This window comes from Pteronotus mesoamericanus, unplaced genomic scaffold (genome assembly GCF_021234165.1).
Source record: "Pteronotus mesoamericanus isolate MK-2021 breed Mesoamerican mustached bat unplaced genomic scaffold, CSHL_Meso_final contig_27, whole genome shotgun sequence".
In the NCBI taxonomy this organism is placed as follows: domain Eukaryota; kingdom Metazoa; phylum Chordata; class Mammalia; order Chiroptera; family Mormoopidae; genus Pteronotus; species Pteronotus mesoamericanus.
In genome coordinates this window covers 26679561-26696219 of record NW_026555115.1, presented here as the reverse complement: position 1 = coordinate 26696219, position 16659 = coordinate 26679561, and the positions used below count along the sequence as shown (strand labels likewise).

The following is a 16659-nucleotide window of genomic DNA, read 5'->3' as shown; positions in this document are numbered from 1 at the left end:
TCTATGTATTAGATCCTATGTATTAGATGTATTTCTTCAAAATACAACTAATAATCCTAAATAGATATAAGTAGAACATCATTTTTGTGATGTGAGTTGGAATGTCCCAAGTATATCCGTCATAGGATTGGCCTCTTGGTCCCATATTGAGTTTGGCCCCAGCAGGTCTAGAGCCCTTGAGTATGAATCAGAGCTTTTGATGGGCTGCCAGGGCTAATCAATGGCTTCTGGTGAAAATCAGATCCTCGCTCCCTAGGTATTAAGTTAGAACTTCCCTAAAACTATTGTTGCCATGAGCTTTTTGGCTGGCAACCATAGCCACTAAAAGTGATTTTCCTAGGGCAGTAGGGATGGAGTCTGGGTTAATATCTCAGGTGCTACCTATCCATGAATATCGTTCCTATTGCCCCAAAAAGTTCTCAGAAAATGGAAGGAGTTTATTCTCTGGAGGAATCTATGTAACTTGAGAGGTGTTCTCTGGTTCCCTGTCTCCTGAGTGGACCTAACTCCTAGAATGCCCGCTAAAGAGGTATTTTTTTTTAATCAACTTTTTTTTAATGTCAAATGCTGATGAATCTCCAGTAAACTCACTCAGTTGTCACTGTTTAAGGAGTGACTCAATTTCAGAGTTTTCTTGACTCCTCTCCTTGTTGAAACTTTGCGTAGTGTGTTGTAGTATTATTACTTGCTGCCTTTCTTTGTGAAGTTACACAGCCCCACTGCTGCCATGTAATTTGAAGTGTTTTTCACTCTAAAAGGCAGCCTTGACTTGGCTCGGCTAATGAACTGTGAGTAAAACTGACATATAGCACATGTAAGAAGTTTTAAAAACTATCCAACAATATCACAAAAAAACCCTATCCCAGATAGAGACTCTTCCTTTGTTCTGGATTCCAGAGGGAAGAAAATATGGAGCACAGCAACAGTCAACCCAGAACCAAACTATAACATGAATTAAAAATAAAGCTGTTCCTGACTGGTATGGCTCGGTTGGTTGGGTGTCATCCCGCAAAGCAAAAAATAAAGCTGCTTATTGTATAAGTCACTGAAGTTTTGGAGTTGTTTCTACGGACATAAGCAAGCAAAAATATGACTAAAATATATACTACGATCTAATGATATTGTACTTCCCTGAGTTTCATCTAAAATAAGAAAACTTGGCAGTCTTAGCTTTGTGTCCCACAACCTATATTTCTCCATGACCAGGGCTTTTTCATATACAGAGAAAATATAGGTTTCTGATAACGGGAGATTGGGTCATCAGAACCAACCCTTTGACTGATAACACGTGAAAAAGCTGCTTGTTTGTTTTGTTTTGTTTTGTTTTGCAGGTGATACTGTGTAGATAGACTATCTACAAGTATCTACAGATAAATTTTTAGAATATGTAATATTTGTGAGGGTACTAGACAAAAGAACAGCAATAAAAACAATTACATTTTTATGTGCAAGCAGCCATGGGTTAAAAAATGTGAAAAAGGAAGAAAAAGAATTAAAAAAGATACGCCTTGCAAGAGCATCAAAAATTTTCAAATACCTAGCTATAAATCTAATAAGAAACATTTATGATCTCTTTCTCAAAACTATACAATGTTATCGAGAGAATTTAACAAGATCTAAAGACCTCAATAAATGGACAAATAGATCGCATTCCTGGATTTCTCTAAATATGTCCATTAATCCCATCTTGATCTATAAACTCAAAGCAATCATAATAAAAAAAAATCCCAATATGATTTTGTGTTTGTGTGGAAATTTACAAGCTGCTCCTACAATTTATACAGAAATACAAAGAATGAAGAATAGGCAAATATTTGGGGGGGGGAAGAACTAGGTAAGACACGTTACAAAGCTGTGTAACTAAGGCAATGTGGCACTCTCTGAACAATGAACAAATACAACAGACCAAAATAATGTGTCCGGAAACAGAAATATCCATATTATTTGATTAGTGGCAAAGGTGACACTGCAGAGCAGTGAAGGGAAAACTCAGTCTTTTCAATAAATAGTTTGGGACAATTGTATATCCATGGGGGAGGTGAGGGACCTTTATCTTTGATCTCTCATAACATGAAAATAAATTCCTGATTGTTGAAATAAATGTGAAAGGCAAGACAAACATTTCTAGAGAACATTTTCTTGATGTTGTGGTAGAGAAAGCTTTCTTAAACAGATCAAGGAATCACTCCAACAATATAAAAGACTGGTAAGTTCATGAAAGCAAAGGGCTTATGCCTGGAATGTATAAAGAACTCTCATAAATTGGTTTAAAGGACAGACAATTAAAAAAAAAAGTCTTAGGACTTGAACACACCCTTCCAAAAGAAAATATACAAATGGTCAGTAAACATTTAAAAAAGGAGCTAAACATCACTAGTCATGAAGAAAAAGCAAATTAAAAGCACAGTGAGGTACCACTATACAATTACCAGAATGGCCAAAATTGGAAAGACCAATGATATCAAAAATGTAGATACAATATACATAGTTGATGGCAATGTAAACTGGGATACCCACTCTGCAAAATTGTTACATAGTACATAGTAAGGGTAAAAATGTGCTTATGACTCATCAATTCCACTCTAAGAGAATGGAACTGGATACATGTTCACTAAAAGATATGAAAATCTCATATATGAAAATGTTGATAACAGCTTCATTTAATGATAGCCAAAACGTGGAAAGAAGAAAAATGTCTGCCAACATTAGAATAAATAAATTGTTGGTATATTCCTAAAATGGACTACTACTCAACTAAATAAAGACATAAACTATAGCTAATGACACATAACACTAATGAATCTCACAGATTTATATTTGAATAAAAAAATTCAGAGCCAAGAGTATATAGAGTATGATTGTATTTAAATAAAAGTCAAGATCATACAAAACTGACCTATAATTTTGTGTGCACAGTGGGGACTTGGAGGGAGCGTAAGGAAACCTTCAAGGAAGCTAGGAAAGCTGTCCATCCTGGCAGTGGTGTGGCCACATGAGTATATACATATGTAAAACATCAAGCTTTATACTTCAGACTTGTGTCATTTACTGCATGTATGTTATTTCTCAATAAAAACAACTGAAAAATAAAGAGAATGAATACTCTCTCCTCAACTAAAATCACTAATAAGAGAATGAAAAGGCCAGACTCAGTGTGAGAGAGAATATTTTCCACACATGTAACCAATAATAAGCTCCTAAAAAATCAGTAAAAAAAAGACAACCCAACAAAACAAAAAAATGAACAAGAAAACTTGAATAGGTACTTTCCCAAGGAAAAAAAAAAAACAACTAAGTGTCTAAAAAATTGTTAATTAAGTTTACCTCATAAGTTTTAAGTTTTCAAGGAAATACAAATTAAAAATACGGAATAGCTAAAATTATATTAAGTTTACGGAGAATCAAGATGGTGGAGGAGTGAGTGGAAGTCACACTGACCTCTTCCCAGGACCAACTGGGAATTACAACTAAATTGTGGAGAAATCACCTGGAACAAACAACTGAACAATAGCAAGAGAGGAGCCTTATAACCTTGGACAGACAGAAGAATCAGCTTTAGCACAACCTCACTGGTAAGGAGTGCAGTAGAGACTCAAGGAGGTGGGCGGGGCACCCATGTGCAGTAGCACCAGAAGGATATTGAAAGGGCCAGTTAGACTTGCTGAGAAGAGGGGGGTCTAAACCAAGAATGGGAACTCCAGCCTACAACACCAGAGCCCAAAAAGTACACAGAAAACAGCCAGCTAAGAAAAGTGGCAGGGTTGCTCTCTGCCAGAGACAAGCAGCTGGACGCAGAGAGCTGTTTAAAGGGCCAACAAATAAATTTTTATTGGCAGCCACTTACCCTGGTCTCCGGCAAAGGCAGAGGTAGAGTGGGCTAGAGACACCTGAGGAGAGACTGGGGACGGAGGCTTTGGAAAGAGAACTTAGAGACTAGCCGGTGGGATCCCAGTGCTGACTCATAACTGATGCGGCAACAGCCATCTTGCTCAGGCAGGGACAACTCCCCCTGAGTGGCAACAGTGTGAGAGGACCCAATAACCCCACCCCCAGGTGGGACTCTGCCCCGCCCTGGGCTGTCTAAGCTGGCCTGCTGAGTGCAGAGTGACTAGATTAACAGCTGAAGGGGACAGCCACAAACAGTAGATTACTGGAAGTCTAGAACAGACTGCCTAAGGTCAGACAGGGACAACATCTGACATCATCAGAGGCAGATCGAGAAAGTAAAAACAGCAGTCTCCTACCATGGAAGTTCACACCACAAAGTCAGGAAATCAAGATAGATCAAATTAAGAAGCAGAAGCAAAAAGAAGAGTCTCACAAATAATAGGAAGACAAAGAAAAACCCTGCCCCCACTCAAGGGAAAGGAGGAATCTCAAAAGAGAGAACTAAATGAAATACAGGCAGGTAAACTATCAGATATTGAGTTCCAAACAATGGTTCTAAGGAAGCTCAATGAGCGCAGTGAGCTCAGAGAGAATTACAGAAAACTACAGAGAAACTATGAGGAACTTGCTGCAAACTGTATCAGCATGGAAAAGGACATAGAAACTATCAATAAAAGAGGAAATGAATACAATTTCTGAATTGAAGAACACAGTAAAAGGAATCAAAGCAGGCTATAGGAAGCTGAGGATCGAATCAGCAAGCTGGAGGACAAGGAAGAAAAAAGCTCCCAGAAAGAGCAAGAAAATGAAAAAAGACTCAAAAAGAATGAAGAGTCATTGAGGGAAATGCAGGACAACCAGAAATGTAATAATATCCCTATAATAGGGATACCAGAAGAAGATGGTAAGGAAGGGATAGAGAACCTGTTTGAAAAAGTAATGATGGAAAACTTCCCTAATTAGAGGAGAGAAAAAGTCACACAAGTCCAAGAAGCACAGAGGGTCCCATTCAAGAGGAACCCAATGAGGCCCACTCCAAGACACATCATCATTAAAATGGCAAATATCAAAGACAAACAGAGAATCCTAAAGGCAGCGAGGGAAAAAGAGGTGGTAACATACAAGGGAACCCCAAAACCGCTAGCATCTGACTTCTCAACAGAAACACTAGAAGCCAGAAGGGAATGGCAAGAAATATTCCGAGTTATGAAAAGCAAAGGCCTGCAACCAAGACTGCTCTACGCAGCAAGGCTCTCAATTAAAATGGAAGGTGAAATAAGGAGTTTCCCAGACAAAAGAAGGTTAAAAGAATATACCTCCACCAAACCCGCACTGCAAGATATGCTAAAGGGACTGCTTTAAGAAGATGAAGAAAGAGTCTATGAATACCCAGTTCCTTTCACAGTTACCAATACCTGATATTACCGATATTTTTTAATACATATTAATATGATTTGACAGTGATGTGTTACTTCATTATTTGTAGAAACTAAATCTGTTTTTGTATATTTCTTACCTATTCCTATTATTTTTAAAAAAGCTTTAAATGAACTTTTTGGTATTCTTTATCCATTTACCGAATAAACGTTTGTAGAACTTTTTCCCTAAAAAAAATAACAAAAAAACCAAAACTATTAACTCTTTTTTAGATGTGTGGCAAATAGTTTCCCATTCTTTTACTTGTCCTTTAACTTTTTTATATGTATATTACTAGATAGTCTTAAATGTTTAATATAGTCATATTGTCACTATTTTACTTTATAGCTTCTGGGTTTGAATATGTTACTTCAGGGTAAGAAAAATATTAGTTTGTAGTTTCTCTTAAAACTCCTTAGATTCTACATATTGATTTTTAACTCACCTGAATATTTCTTGTATAACATGTAAAATAGGGCTCTACATTTGTTTTATTTCAAGTAATAGTGGGCCATTCATCTTATTTGTTGAGTAAGCTTTATTTTCCCAATTGATTTGAAATATCAATTTAATCATATATTACATTGTTAGACAGATATATATGTTTCTACAATGTTCATTATATTTTATTGGTCTACTTGATTATTTCTGTGCTGGTATCATGTTTTAATTGCTGAAACTTTATAGTGGTTTTAAATTTTTTAATATTTTATAACTGACTGACATTTAACAAAATAAAATCAATCTGCATTAAGAAAGAAATAAGGAGAAAAGAAAAAAAAGAAAAGGAAAGATGGAACTCCTACCTTTTGTTATAACATGGATGTAACTGGAGAATATTATGCTAAGTGAAATAAGCCAGTTGGTGAAAGACAAATATCATATGATCTCACCTATAAGTGGACTCTATTTAACAAAATAAACTAACGAACAAAATAAACCACAAGCACGGAAACATGGAGCAGACTGAAAGTGACCAGAGGGGATGGGGAAAGAGGACAATGGTCAAAAGAAGGGGAAGGGACTAGACAAAGAACATATATGAATGACCCATGGACATGGACAACAGAGCGGGAATTGATTGTGGGAGTGGGGGATGGGAGTGTGATGGGTGGAGGGGGCTAAAGGGGGGAATATTGAGACAACTGTAATAGAATAAACATGATTAAAAATTTTAATAAATAAAAAATAAAAAGATAGACAAAAAATATATAAAATGATATTAACTTTAAGAGCAAATGTTGGCAAGGATGCAGAGCAGTAAGAACGTGCATACACTTCTGATGGAAGGACAGACTGCTACAACCACCATGACAACAATCTTGCTTTATTTACTAAATCAGCAATTCTATGGCTAGGTCTTTACCAAGCATAAATGGAAGCAACTGTGCACCAACAACCTTGGATAAGAATGTTTAAATCAGAACGATCCATAACATCTCCAACTGGAAACCCAAATGCCTATCAATAGTAAAAAATGGATCAGTTGTAGTATATGCATACAGTAGAGTACTATACAGCTACCCATACATGAAACAACATGAATGACTTGCCTATGTAATGTTGAAAGAAGCTAGACACAGAAGAATACACATACATGATGTATATATAGAAGTCAATGAATACATGAAATGAAACTATAAGGTTATAAGTTATGATAGTAGTTATTTCTGGGAAGGCAGTGGGTAGAGATTAGAAGGAGGCATGAGAGGGACTTTTGGGGTGCTGACAATATTCTATTTTGTGAGTTGGGTGATACACCGGTATAGCCCTGTGAAAATTTATTAAAATTTACATGTTTTCTGTGCTTTTCCTATGTATATTTTTCAATACAATAAAAGTTAAACAAAGTAAAACCAAACCTAACCAAAGCCCACCCACCTCCCCCAACAAAAATCAAAAAAAAGTCTGGCTATACTTTCTCTATTCCTAGTAGAGAGTTGGATTTTTTTTCCCCCCTCAGCAGCAATATAACAAATCAGTTAGATCTTAACACCTAAAGTTTGGCCATTGGAAGTTTTACTCTCTGCACCCCATATTCATTGTAACATTATTTACAATAGCCAAAATTTGGAAGCAGGCCAGGTGGATAAAAAAAGCTGTGGTACAATTACACAATTGAATACTACTACTTGGCAGTTAAAAAAAAAACAAAAAAGGAAATTTTACATTTTGTGACAGCATGGATAGGCCTGGAGAGTAGTACATTAAGTAAAATAAGCCAGTCAGAGAAAGACAAATACCATATGATTTCACTTATATGTGGAATCTAATGACCAAATAAACTAACAAACAAAATAGAAACAGACTCACAGATACAGAGAACAGACTGACACCTATCAAAAGGGAGGGGAATTGGGGAGCTGGGTGAAAAAGGTGAAGGGATTAAGGGAAAAAAAAACAAACCTTATAGACCCAGAAAATAGTATGGTAATTACAAGAGGAAAAGGCAGGTAGGGGAAGGTAGAAGAGAGGAAAAAAGGGATAAATGGTGATGGAAGGAGACTTGACTTGGAGTAGTAAACATACAATAAACTATATAAAACACACACAATATACAATATACACTTGTGTATAGAATTGTACACTTGAAACCTAAATAATTTTATTAACCAGTGTCAACCCAATAAATTCAATTAAAAATTAAAATTAAAAAAAGATTCCACTAATTTAAAACTATAGTAGCATTGAAAAAAAATAACTCTCACATCTTTGGGTACAAAAATATTAGTTCTCAAAAACTTATATTGTTTATTTACATTAATAACTCTCTCTTCCATTTTTCATCATGTAAATTCCAGGAAACATAATTTCTATTAAATCAAATCCAGGTTTCTCAGCCTGCCATTAAAAACCTTCTACTATCGTTCTACTATCTGGCTCCATCTGACAAGTAGAGAATTATCTGCTCCTAAGTGACAACTCAAATTCTCCATTCTTACCAGACTGGCTTCTAGCCAATCCTCAAATTCTTATTCAAATGTGATTGTATTTTTCTCATACCCAATAATTTAAATTTTAAACCATCTTTAAGAATCTGTTCAAGTACTACCTCCTTCTGGAAGCCCAACTAATTATGTATTATTTTTATATAATTTTAGTTTGCTTTATCTCTTCTAATACATTTTAAGATTTATTTTTCTAGTACATCGATTACAGCTCATAGTTCACTTAAGAGATGGTTAAAGCCTGATGAACATTTGATGTCTGTATGTGGAGATATGGGAGGCTAGAGAGTGAAGAAAGTAATAAAAAGCCAACTCTTCTTCCATGGTCCCTAAAAGCATTAGTGCTCTTTTGAAGGCTTCTAGCTTCAGACCGAAGTGTGGCAGTCTGGAGGCCCGGTACTTTCATTGCACACGATATGTAGTGGACACTGACATGCAATACTAGGGGGGAAGGGCAAAACACAACCAGTTTAAGATCTGGACTAAAATAGACACTTAAATGCTCAGATACATAGAATGCTTTTATGAATCCCAATGATTTCAGAGACTTTTTTGTTCATAATTTGAGCAAATACTATCATTAAATCTTTAAACTAATGTTAACACTAGCCTTCTTTCATATTTTGGGTATCCTAAAAACCTCTGATGAGCTAGTACTTTTAAAATATATAAACAAGTAGAATGAGCCAAAAAAAAAATCAGTTTAATGACTGGCTAATCTGTGAAGACATTAGCAACCTGGTGTGATATGTATGACAGATTAGCATATAGTATCTGAAACAAAAACAATTAGCAAATTTAAGAATTAAGTTTATTAATGACTTATTACCAACACTAATAACTAGCTTACTGAAAATTTAAATGAAGTGTTAGAAAAGTGAGCTGATATTTTCATTTATCCCCCCAAAACTGGCATGTGTCATCACTTCAGAAGTCCTTAATGAAACAATATCCCATTAATATGCTAGTGATCCCTCTAAGGCAGGGGGCCCTAACCCCCAGGCCGTGGACTGGTACCTGTCTGTGGCCTGTTAGGAAAAGGGCCACACAGCAGGAGGTGAACAGCAGGGGAGCGTGCAAAGCTTCATCTGTATTTACAGCTGCTCCCCATTGCTCATATTATATGAGCTCTGCCTCCTGTCAGATCAGCAGTGGCATTAGATTCGCATAGGAGTGTGAACCCTACTGTGAACTGCATGTGAGGGAGCACGTGCACATAAGGTTGCTTGCTCCTATGAAAATCTAATGTCTGATGATCTGAGGTGGAACTGAGGCAGTGATGCTAATGCTGAGGAGCAACTGCAAATAGAGATTATTATTAGCAGAGGTTCAACTGCAGAGACAATAATAAATCAATTGCTTGCAGACTCATCAAAACCCTATCAGCGAGTGGCAGATGACAATTAAGCTGCATTCGGTGGCAGGCTTTATAGTGGCAAGTGAGTTGATGTACTTCAATTACAAGCTGCATCTCGTGGCAGGCTTTACATCAGAATCCGACATTTATCTTAGTCCATGCATGGCCTGCTCATTATTTTATTTACCACTTCCACCTGCGCCTCTTTCCCACACCGTGCACTTGTTTCAATCACAGCTTTGGTAAGCCCACAAGCTAACCCTAGCCAAAAGGAGTGAAAAACAAATGTCGCTTCAGAGCTTCTTTGAAAAGGGGGAAAGACCCAATGATGAGACAGCAGAAGACTCTAAGTCTGCCAACAAAAAGAAAGCTGCATTTAAAAGAAAATACCGAGAGTCCTACTTAAATTTTGGGTTTATTGCAACAGGTGATTCACATTCTCCAATCCCACTTTGTGTAATATGTGGCAACTGGCTAACTATCCAATGAAGCCATGAAACCTTAAAACTGCTTTGCCACACAGAGACCAAGAACCTGCATTAAAAGACAAGCCTTTGGAGTTTTTCAAAAGAAAAAAAAATGTGAACAGAAGCAATTATTGAAGGCCACCACTTCATCAAATGTGTCTTCACTAGGAACATCATTCTTAATGGCTAACTGCATTGCTAAAGCTAAGAAGCCCCTTACTGTTGGTGAAGAGTTGATCCTGCCTGCTGCTAAGGACATTTGTCGTAAATTTTTAGGAGAGGCTGGAGTTCAAAAGGTGTCATGTGTTCCTTCCTCTTTTGTCTAGTACCGTTAACTAGATGAATTGATGAAATAGCAGAGGATATTTGGGCACAATTGTTAGGATTAATGAGTCACCGTGGTACGCAATCCAGGTTGATGAGTCTACCAATGTTGACAACAAGGCAACAATGCTTGTTTTTGTCCAATATATTTTTCAGGAGGATGTTCATGAGGATGTGTTATGTGCACTTTTGTTGCCAACCAACACCATGGCTGCAGAACTATTCAAATCTTTGAATGACTACATATCAGGAAAACTGAATTGGTCATTTTGTGTTGGTATATGCACGGATGAAGCAGCTGCTATGACTGGATGGTTTTCTGGTTTCACTACTTGGGTCAAAGAGGTTACTTCTGAATGTGAGTCTACACACTGTGTCATCCATAGAGATATGCTATCTAGCCAAAAAATGTCACCTGAACTTAACGTTTTGCAGGATGAGATTAAAATTAGCAACCATATTACAGTATACATCCTTAACTCGTCTATTCACAGAGCTCTATGAGGAGATTGATGCAGAGCACACACGTCTTCTTTTATACACACAGAAGTGAGATGGCTTCCTAAAGGTAGATCACTTGACCAGAGTTTTTGAGTTGAGAGCCACTCCAGAAATTTCTTTTAGAAAAAATGTCATTACTGGCAGCACATTTCAATGACACAGAGTGGGATGTAGAACTGGCTTACTTATGTGACATATTCAACCTGCTCAACAAACTCAATCTGTCACTTCAGGGGAGAAGGACAACTGTGTTCAAGTCAGCAAAAAAAGTGGCTGCATTAAAAGCCAAACTGGAATTATGGTAATGACGAGTGAACATTGTGGATTTTGACATGTTTCAAACATTAGCAGAGATTTTGAAAGAGACTGAGCCAGGACCTTCTTTTTCCGAGCTGGTGCAAGATCACCTATCTCAGCTTTCAGAAGAGCTTGAGCATTACTTCCCAACCACAAGACTCCCGACCTGGGAAGGAATGGATCCATGACCAATCTGTGAGTAAGCCAAGTGAATTATTTTGTCCTTGCTAGAAGAGGATCAACTACTTGACATCGCAAATGACAGTGGCCTTAAGAGTATGTTTGAGACAACTCAAATCTCCATATGTTCTGGATGAAAGTCAAGGTGGAATATCCTGAGTTTTCCACAAAAGCACTGAAAAGTCTGCTGTCATTTCCAACATCCTGTCTTTGCGAAGCAGGGTTTTCTGCAGTGACAGCAAGCAAAACAAGATTATGGGGTAGACTGGACATAAGCAACATACTTCGGGTGTCACTGTCTCCCATCACCCTCAGATGGGACCATTTAGTTGCAGGAAAACAAGCTCAGGGCTCCCACTGAGTCTGCATTTTGGTGAGCTGTGTAATTATTTCATTGTATATTACAATGTAAAAATAACAGAAATAAAGTGACAATAAATGCAATGCGCTTGAGTCATCCCAAAATCATCGCCCCTTCTCCATCACCCCAGTCTGTGAAAAAATTCTTCCACGAAACCAGTCCCTGGTGCCACTAAGTTTGGGGACTGCTGCTTTAAGGGGCATTAGCAGCATTTGTCTTTGTTGAAAAGTATATGTCATTGAAATTTTAGGTTAAAAATCCAGAGAATTTCAACATACATGAGCTTTATGATAAGGGTTGTTGTCTTTGATTCCTGGTAAATATCTACGCCTTCCCAAAATGGTCTGAACAAACCCATCTCTTTCACAATTCTTCACTGTCTCTTTCATGAAATGAGTAATCCCTACAAAGAAAAAAAAAGTACAACAAAAGTCCAGTATTAATTCAATAGTTTCAAAATAGTAAAACATACCAAAACCCCACTAATATCACATCATCACTTGCATATAAACTTTCATTCACTTTTTGTAGACTCAAATAGTTGGAAATAAAGGGACTTTAGGAATGATATAATCTAACTCTTTGTATTTTAAACAAAAACAACAAATTTTTTTTAAAAAACTTAGCTCCAGAACAACAAGCAAGTAGGATGTAAAACCTAGGATGTTTTACTCCAGTCTTAACAGGATTCCATGCTACTTTTCTCAGGTTTCTGTTCTTTATTTATCTTAATCCTCTCACTCTCGGATCTGATCATTTCCAGGCCTAAAACATTCTACCAGCTCCTTGCTACCATCTAAACTGCAATCTAAATAGGACCTAACTGGAATTAATGCATGAGTTATAATATTCCATTGGGAACATATACAACTCACTTCTTAAAATTCAAAGACTATACATAGTGTACCATTTTTTATGAATGGTTTACTTGACCAGTTTAATCTTTATGGTATTTTTTCCATTATGATTTAGTCCCCTTTCACCCTCCTCCACCCATCTATTCATACACATTCATGTCCCCTATACCAGCCTTCATCCTTTGCAGTATAGGTTCATTCCTATGTCAGATGGATCTCCAGGATGAATTCTTTGCTCCAGGTGGGTCAATCTCACCACCGCTCATTCCTGTCTCTGAGCTAGAGAGGTTCTTTCTTTATATACTTTAAAACACAAAAGTATGGAGATTGTGCTGATCTAACTTTATTCACATAGGCAACCTCTGCTTTCCCATGGCTCTGCTCATCCTAAGTACTGGGCTGACCAAAAAGTTTGTTTGGTTTTTTCCATAAGATGGATCTAGTAGCACTTAGTTGTCTTTAACTTCATCAGAAATAATTTTGTTAAATTGTACTGTGACAGCTGTCATATCAGCATGCATTTTTAAAAAAACATCAAAATTGGTGGATTTTTGTGTGGCCATTTTATTATTGAAGGTGAGAGAAAATACGTAACATTTTTCACATATTATGCTTTATTATTTCAAGAAAGGTAAAAACACAACTGAAACACACATATACACAAAGATTTGTGCAGTGTATGCAGAAGGTGCTGTGATTGATCAAAATGTGTCAAAAGTGGTTTAAGAAGTTTTGTGCTGAAGATTTCTCACTGGACGATGCTCCATGGTCGGGTTGACTAGCTGAAGCTGACAACAATCAAATCAAAACATTAATTGAGAAAACCAATGTTATACCACATGGAGAGAGCTGACATGCTCAAAATATCCAAATCAATAAATTTATTGGTGAAAATGAAAAATATGTCTTTATTTTATAGAATAAACCATATGGACTTTTTGGCCAGCTCAAAAATAAATAATGTCTCCCAACTGCAACTCCTCATTTGAGGGTTTCTGCTGTGTGGCTGGCACAAGAATGGCATTTGAGGAGACTGTGGGTGACGGGAGAAAAAGAAAACCCTGCCCTGCCAAATAAAGTTGTTGTTGATATTTGACCAGTAGTATGAAAGTATGAAGTAGTAGTCAGAAAGCAATCAGGCTGTCATCTTTCTAAGAATTACTGTGATATCATTGAGTGGAGAGCAAAGGAAAGGTTGAGATTTAAGAGAGTTCTACAAATTCTCTTACCTCACTCTATAGGAGGCCTTCAAATATTCAGAGATTGCAAGAACTACTTTAAAAATAATCAATTCTGAGATATCATTTGCATACAATGAAGAGCACCCACTTCGGGTTAACAGTCTGATGTATTTTAATAAATGTATATACTTCTATAACAACCACGACAAGATACAAAACATTTCATCACCTTTGCAGATCCCCATTATCAGCCTTACTCACTCACTGATGTGCTTTATGACACTATATCTTAGTTTTTAAGTTCTTGAAATTCATAAAAATTGAATTATATGTTCTCATTTGTGTCTGTCTTCTTTTGCTAAGTAGTATTACATTGCAAAGATATACTAAAATCTGTTTATCTATAATCCTGTTGATAAACATTTGGACTATTCCCAATCTTGGGCTATTATGAATAGAACTACTATGACATTCATGTACAAGTCTTTCTCTGGACATATGTTATCATTTTTTCTTGGGCAAATACCCAACAGTTGAATTGAAGGATCAAATGGCTTAGTTTATGTTTAACTTTGTAAGAAAGAGCCATACCATTTTCCAAAGTGATTGTATCATTTTATAACTTTACCAGCAATGTAAAAGAGATACAATGTTTCTATTTTTATTTTTTTAATTTATAGTCTCATTTATTTGATTTATACTTAATTTTAAATGTATATATGAAGAAGGACTTCCGGCTTGGCGGAGTAAGTTGAAACCAATTTGCTACGTGTACACACACACACACACACACACACACACACACACACACACACAATGTTTCTGGACCCTTTATTTTGTGACCCATTGTTCTGTATATCTACCCTTATGCCTATCTTAATTATTATAGTTTTATGATAAGTTTTGAAATCATGGAGTAGAAGTACAAAACACTGTACTTTTCCCAAAAAAGTTATTGTAGTCCCTTTGAATTTCCATATAAATTTAGAGTCAGCTTATCTAATGTTTCACAAGACTCTAAAGAAATTTTTACGGAATTGCATTGAATCTATAGAACACTTTACAGAGAACTGTCATACTAATATTGTGCCTTCTAAAAAATTCACATGTTAAACCTACCATTTATTTAAGTATTCTTCAGTTTCAGAATTGCTTTGGAGTTTTCAATAAAATCTTGAAATACTGTTAAATTTAGCCTAAGTACTTCATGTATTTTGATATTATTTAAATGGATTTGTTTTTACTTCACACACTAATTGTTTATTGCTAACAGAAATATAACTGATTTTTATAAAATGACCTTGTATGGTGGGAGCTTGCTAAATTTAGTTGTTTTAGTATTTGTTTTTGTAAAATTCATAAGATTTTCAATATACAAGATCATGACATGTGTAAATAAAGTTTCTTTTGGGGAACTAGGGATGGGGACAGGGTGGATTACAAAAAAACACAAAAGAACTTTCTGGGGTGATGGTTACATATTTTGGTTGTGGTATAGATTACATGACCATGTGCATTTGTCAAAATTCATAGAACTATACACTTAAGAAAAGTAAATTTTATTCTGTGTAAATTATACGCCAATAAACTTCCAAAAGAAAAGATATTTTTAAACGATGATACTCAAACCGCTCTATAACAGCAATTGTTCTCTCAATAGGTTCTGGTACATTTGCTCAATGCTTTACAGTTTCATATTAAAGCTATCTAAACCTAAAGCACAGGAAAATTCCAAGATTTTATATGATAGTCACAATGACACAGTAACATATATATCAACTATATTTTGCTATTCCATTTCCATTCCTTCTTTAAGAAGAAAAAAAGTACCTCTTAGTAAATAATCATAATAAGGTTAAAGTTATTTAATTAACATGTCTGATGAAAACTTCTGATTAATATAAGTGTTAATAGAAAATTCTGTAATAAATTTTTTAAAATTAATACACTATGGAAAGACAGTTGAAAAGAACAGTATCTAGGAGAAAACACTCAAGGCCTCTTTACCAGTGTATCTGGATTTGAAGGACTCAATGTAGCAAGCAGCATCATTTTCTTTAATGCCCATCTGCTCTCCTAAAGATTTTGCTCCCATTCCATAAATGATTCCATAGCAAATCTGAAAGGACAGCATTGCATTCAGTAATTAAATTAAAGGTCATAACTACATAAAATAAAATATAAAAAGTTCATTAAGATTGAAATTTGGTAAGCTTTTCATTTCATAGTGAGTCAAAGAAATGATTAGACCTGCTTTTGGCGGGTAAGAATCATAAAGATGATATCCAGTGAATGGCTTTTCTGCTTTTTAGAATACAAGTTTTAAAGGGAGAAAGAAAGGGAGAGTAGAAACAAATATGAATGAGTATAATATTGTATGACTTAAGAAAGTAATCCTGATTTAAAAGCAAAGATTTACTTCTGACTCTTTGTAATTTATCCAGCAGTCTTCAGAGCAGCTTTCTACTCCTCATAATTCCTCATAATATCATTAATTTCTGATTAAAGAATTCCCTAGCTAAGAACTTCCAACCAAGATGGAGGCAGAGGTAGATAACACTTTGCCTCCTTGCACAACCAAAAGGACAATAATAAATTTAAAAACAAGAAATAATGAGAACTGTCAGAAAATTGAACTGTATGGAAGTCTTGCAACCAAGGAGTTAAAGAAGAAACATTCATCCAGATTGGTAGGAGGTGCAGAGACAGGCAGCTGGGGCAGAGAGGACATGTGGCAAGGTGGCTGCTGGAGGACAAGGTGGTCACACATTTGCACATGGATAAATCAGGAAGAGCAAGACAAACTGTGCAACCCAGGGTTCCAGTGCAGGAAAAGAAAGCCTCAAAATCTCTGGATGTAAAAACCTGTGCGGGTTGTGGCA

At 36.1% G+C, this 16659-nt stretch overlaps 1 protein-coding gene across 1 annotated transcript in view; it reads right to left on the bottom strand.

Moving 5' to 3' along the window:
* The window catches only part of POLQ (DNA polymerase theta), a 151948-nt gene that overhangs the window by 4261 nt on the left and 131028 nt on the right, over positions 1–16659 (bottom strand). Inside the window, exons 26-27 of the mRNA XM_054575239.1 lie at positions 15785–15896; positions 12018–12142 (exon numbers count right to left, since the gene is read on the bottom strand). Of these exons, the coding sequence (XP_054431214.1) occupies positions 12018–12142; positions 15785–15896 (237 nt within the window). The remainder of the gene's footprint in view (positions 1–12017; positions 12143–15784; positions 15897–16659) is intronic.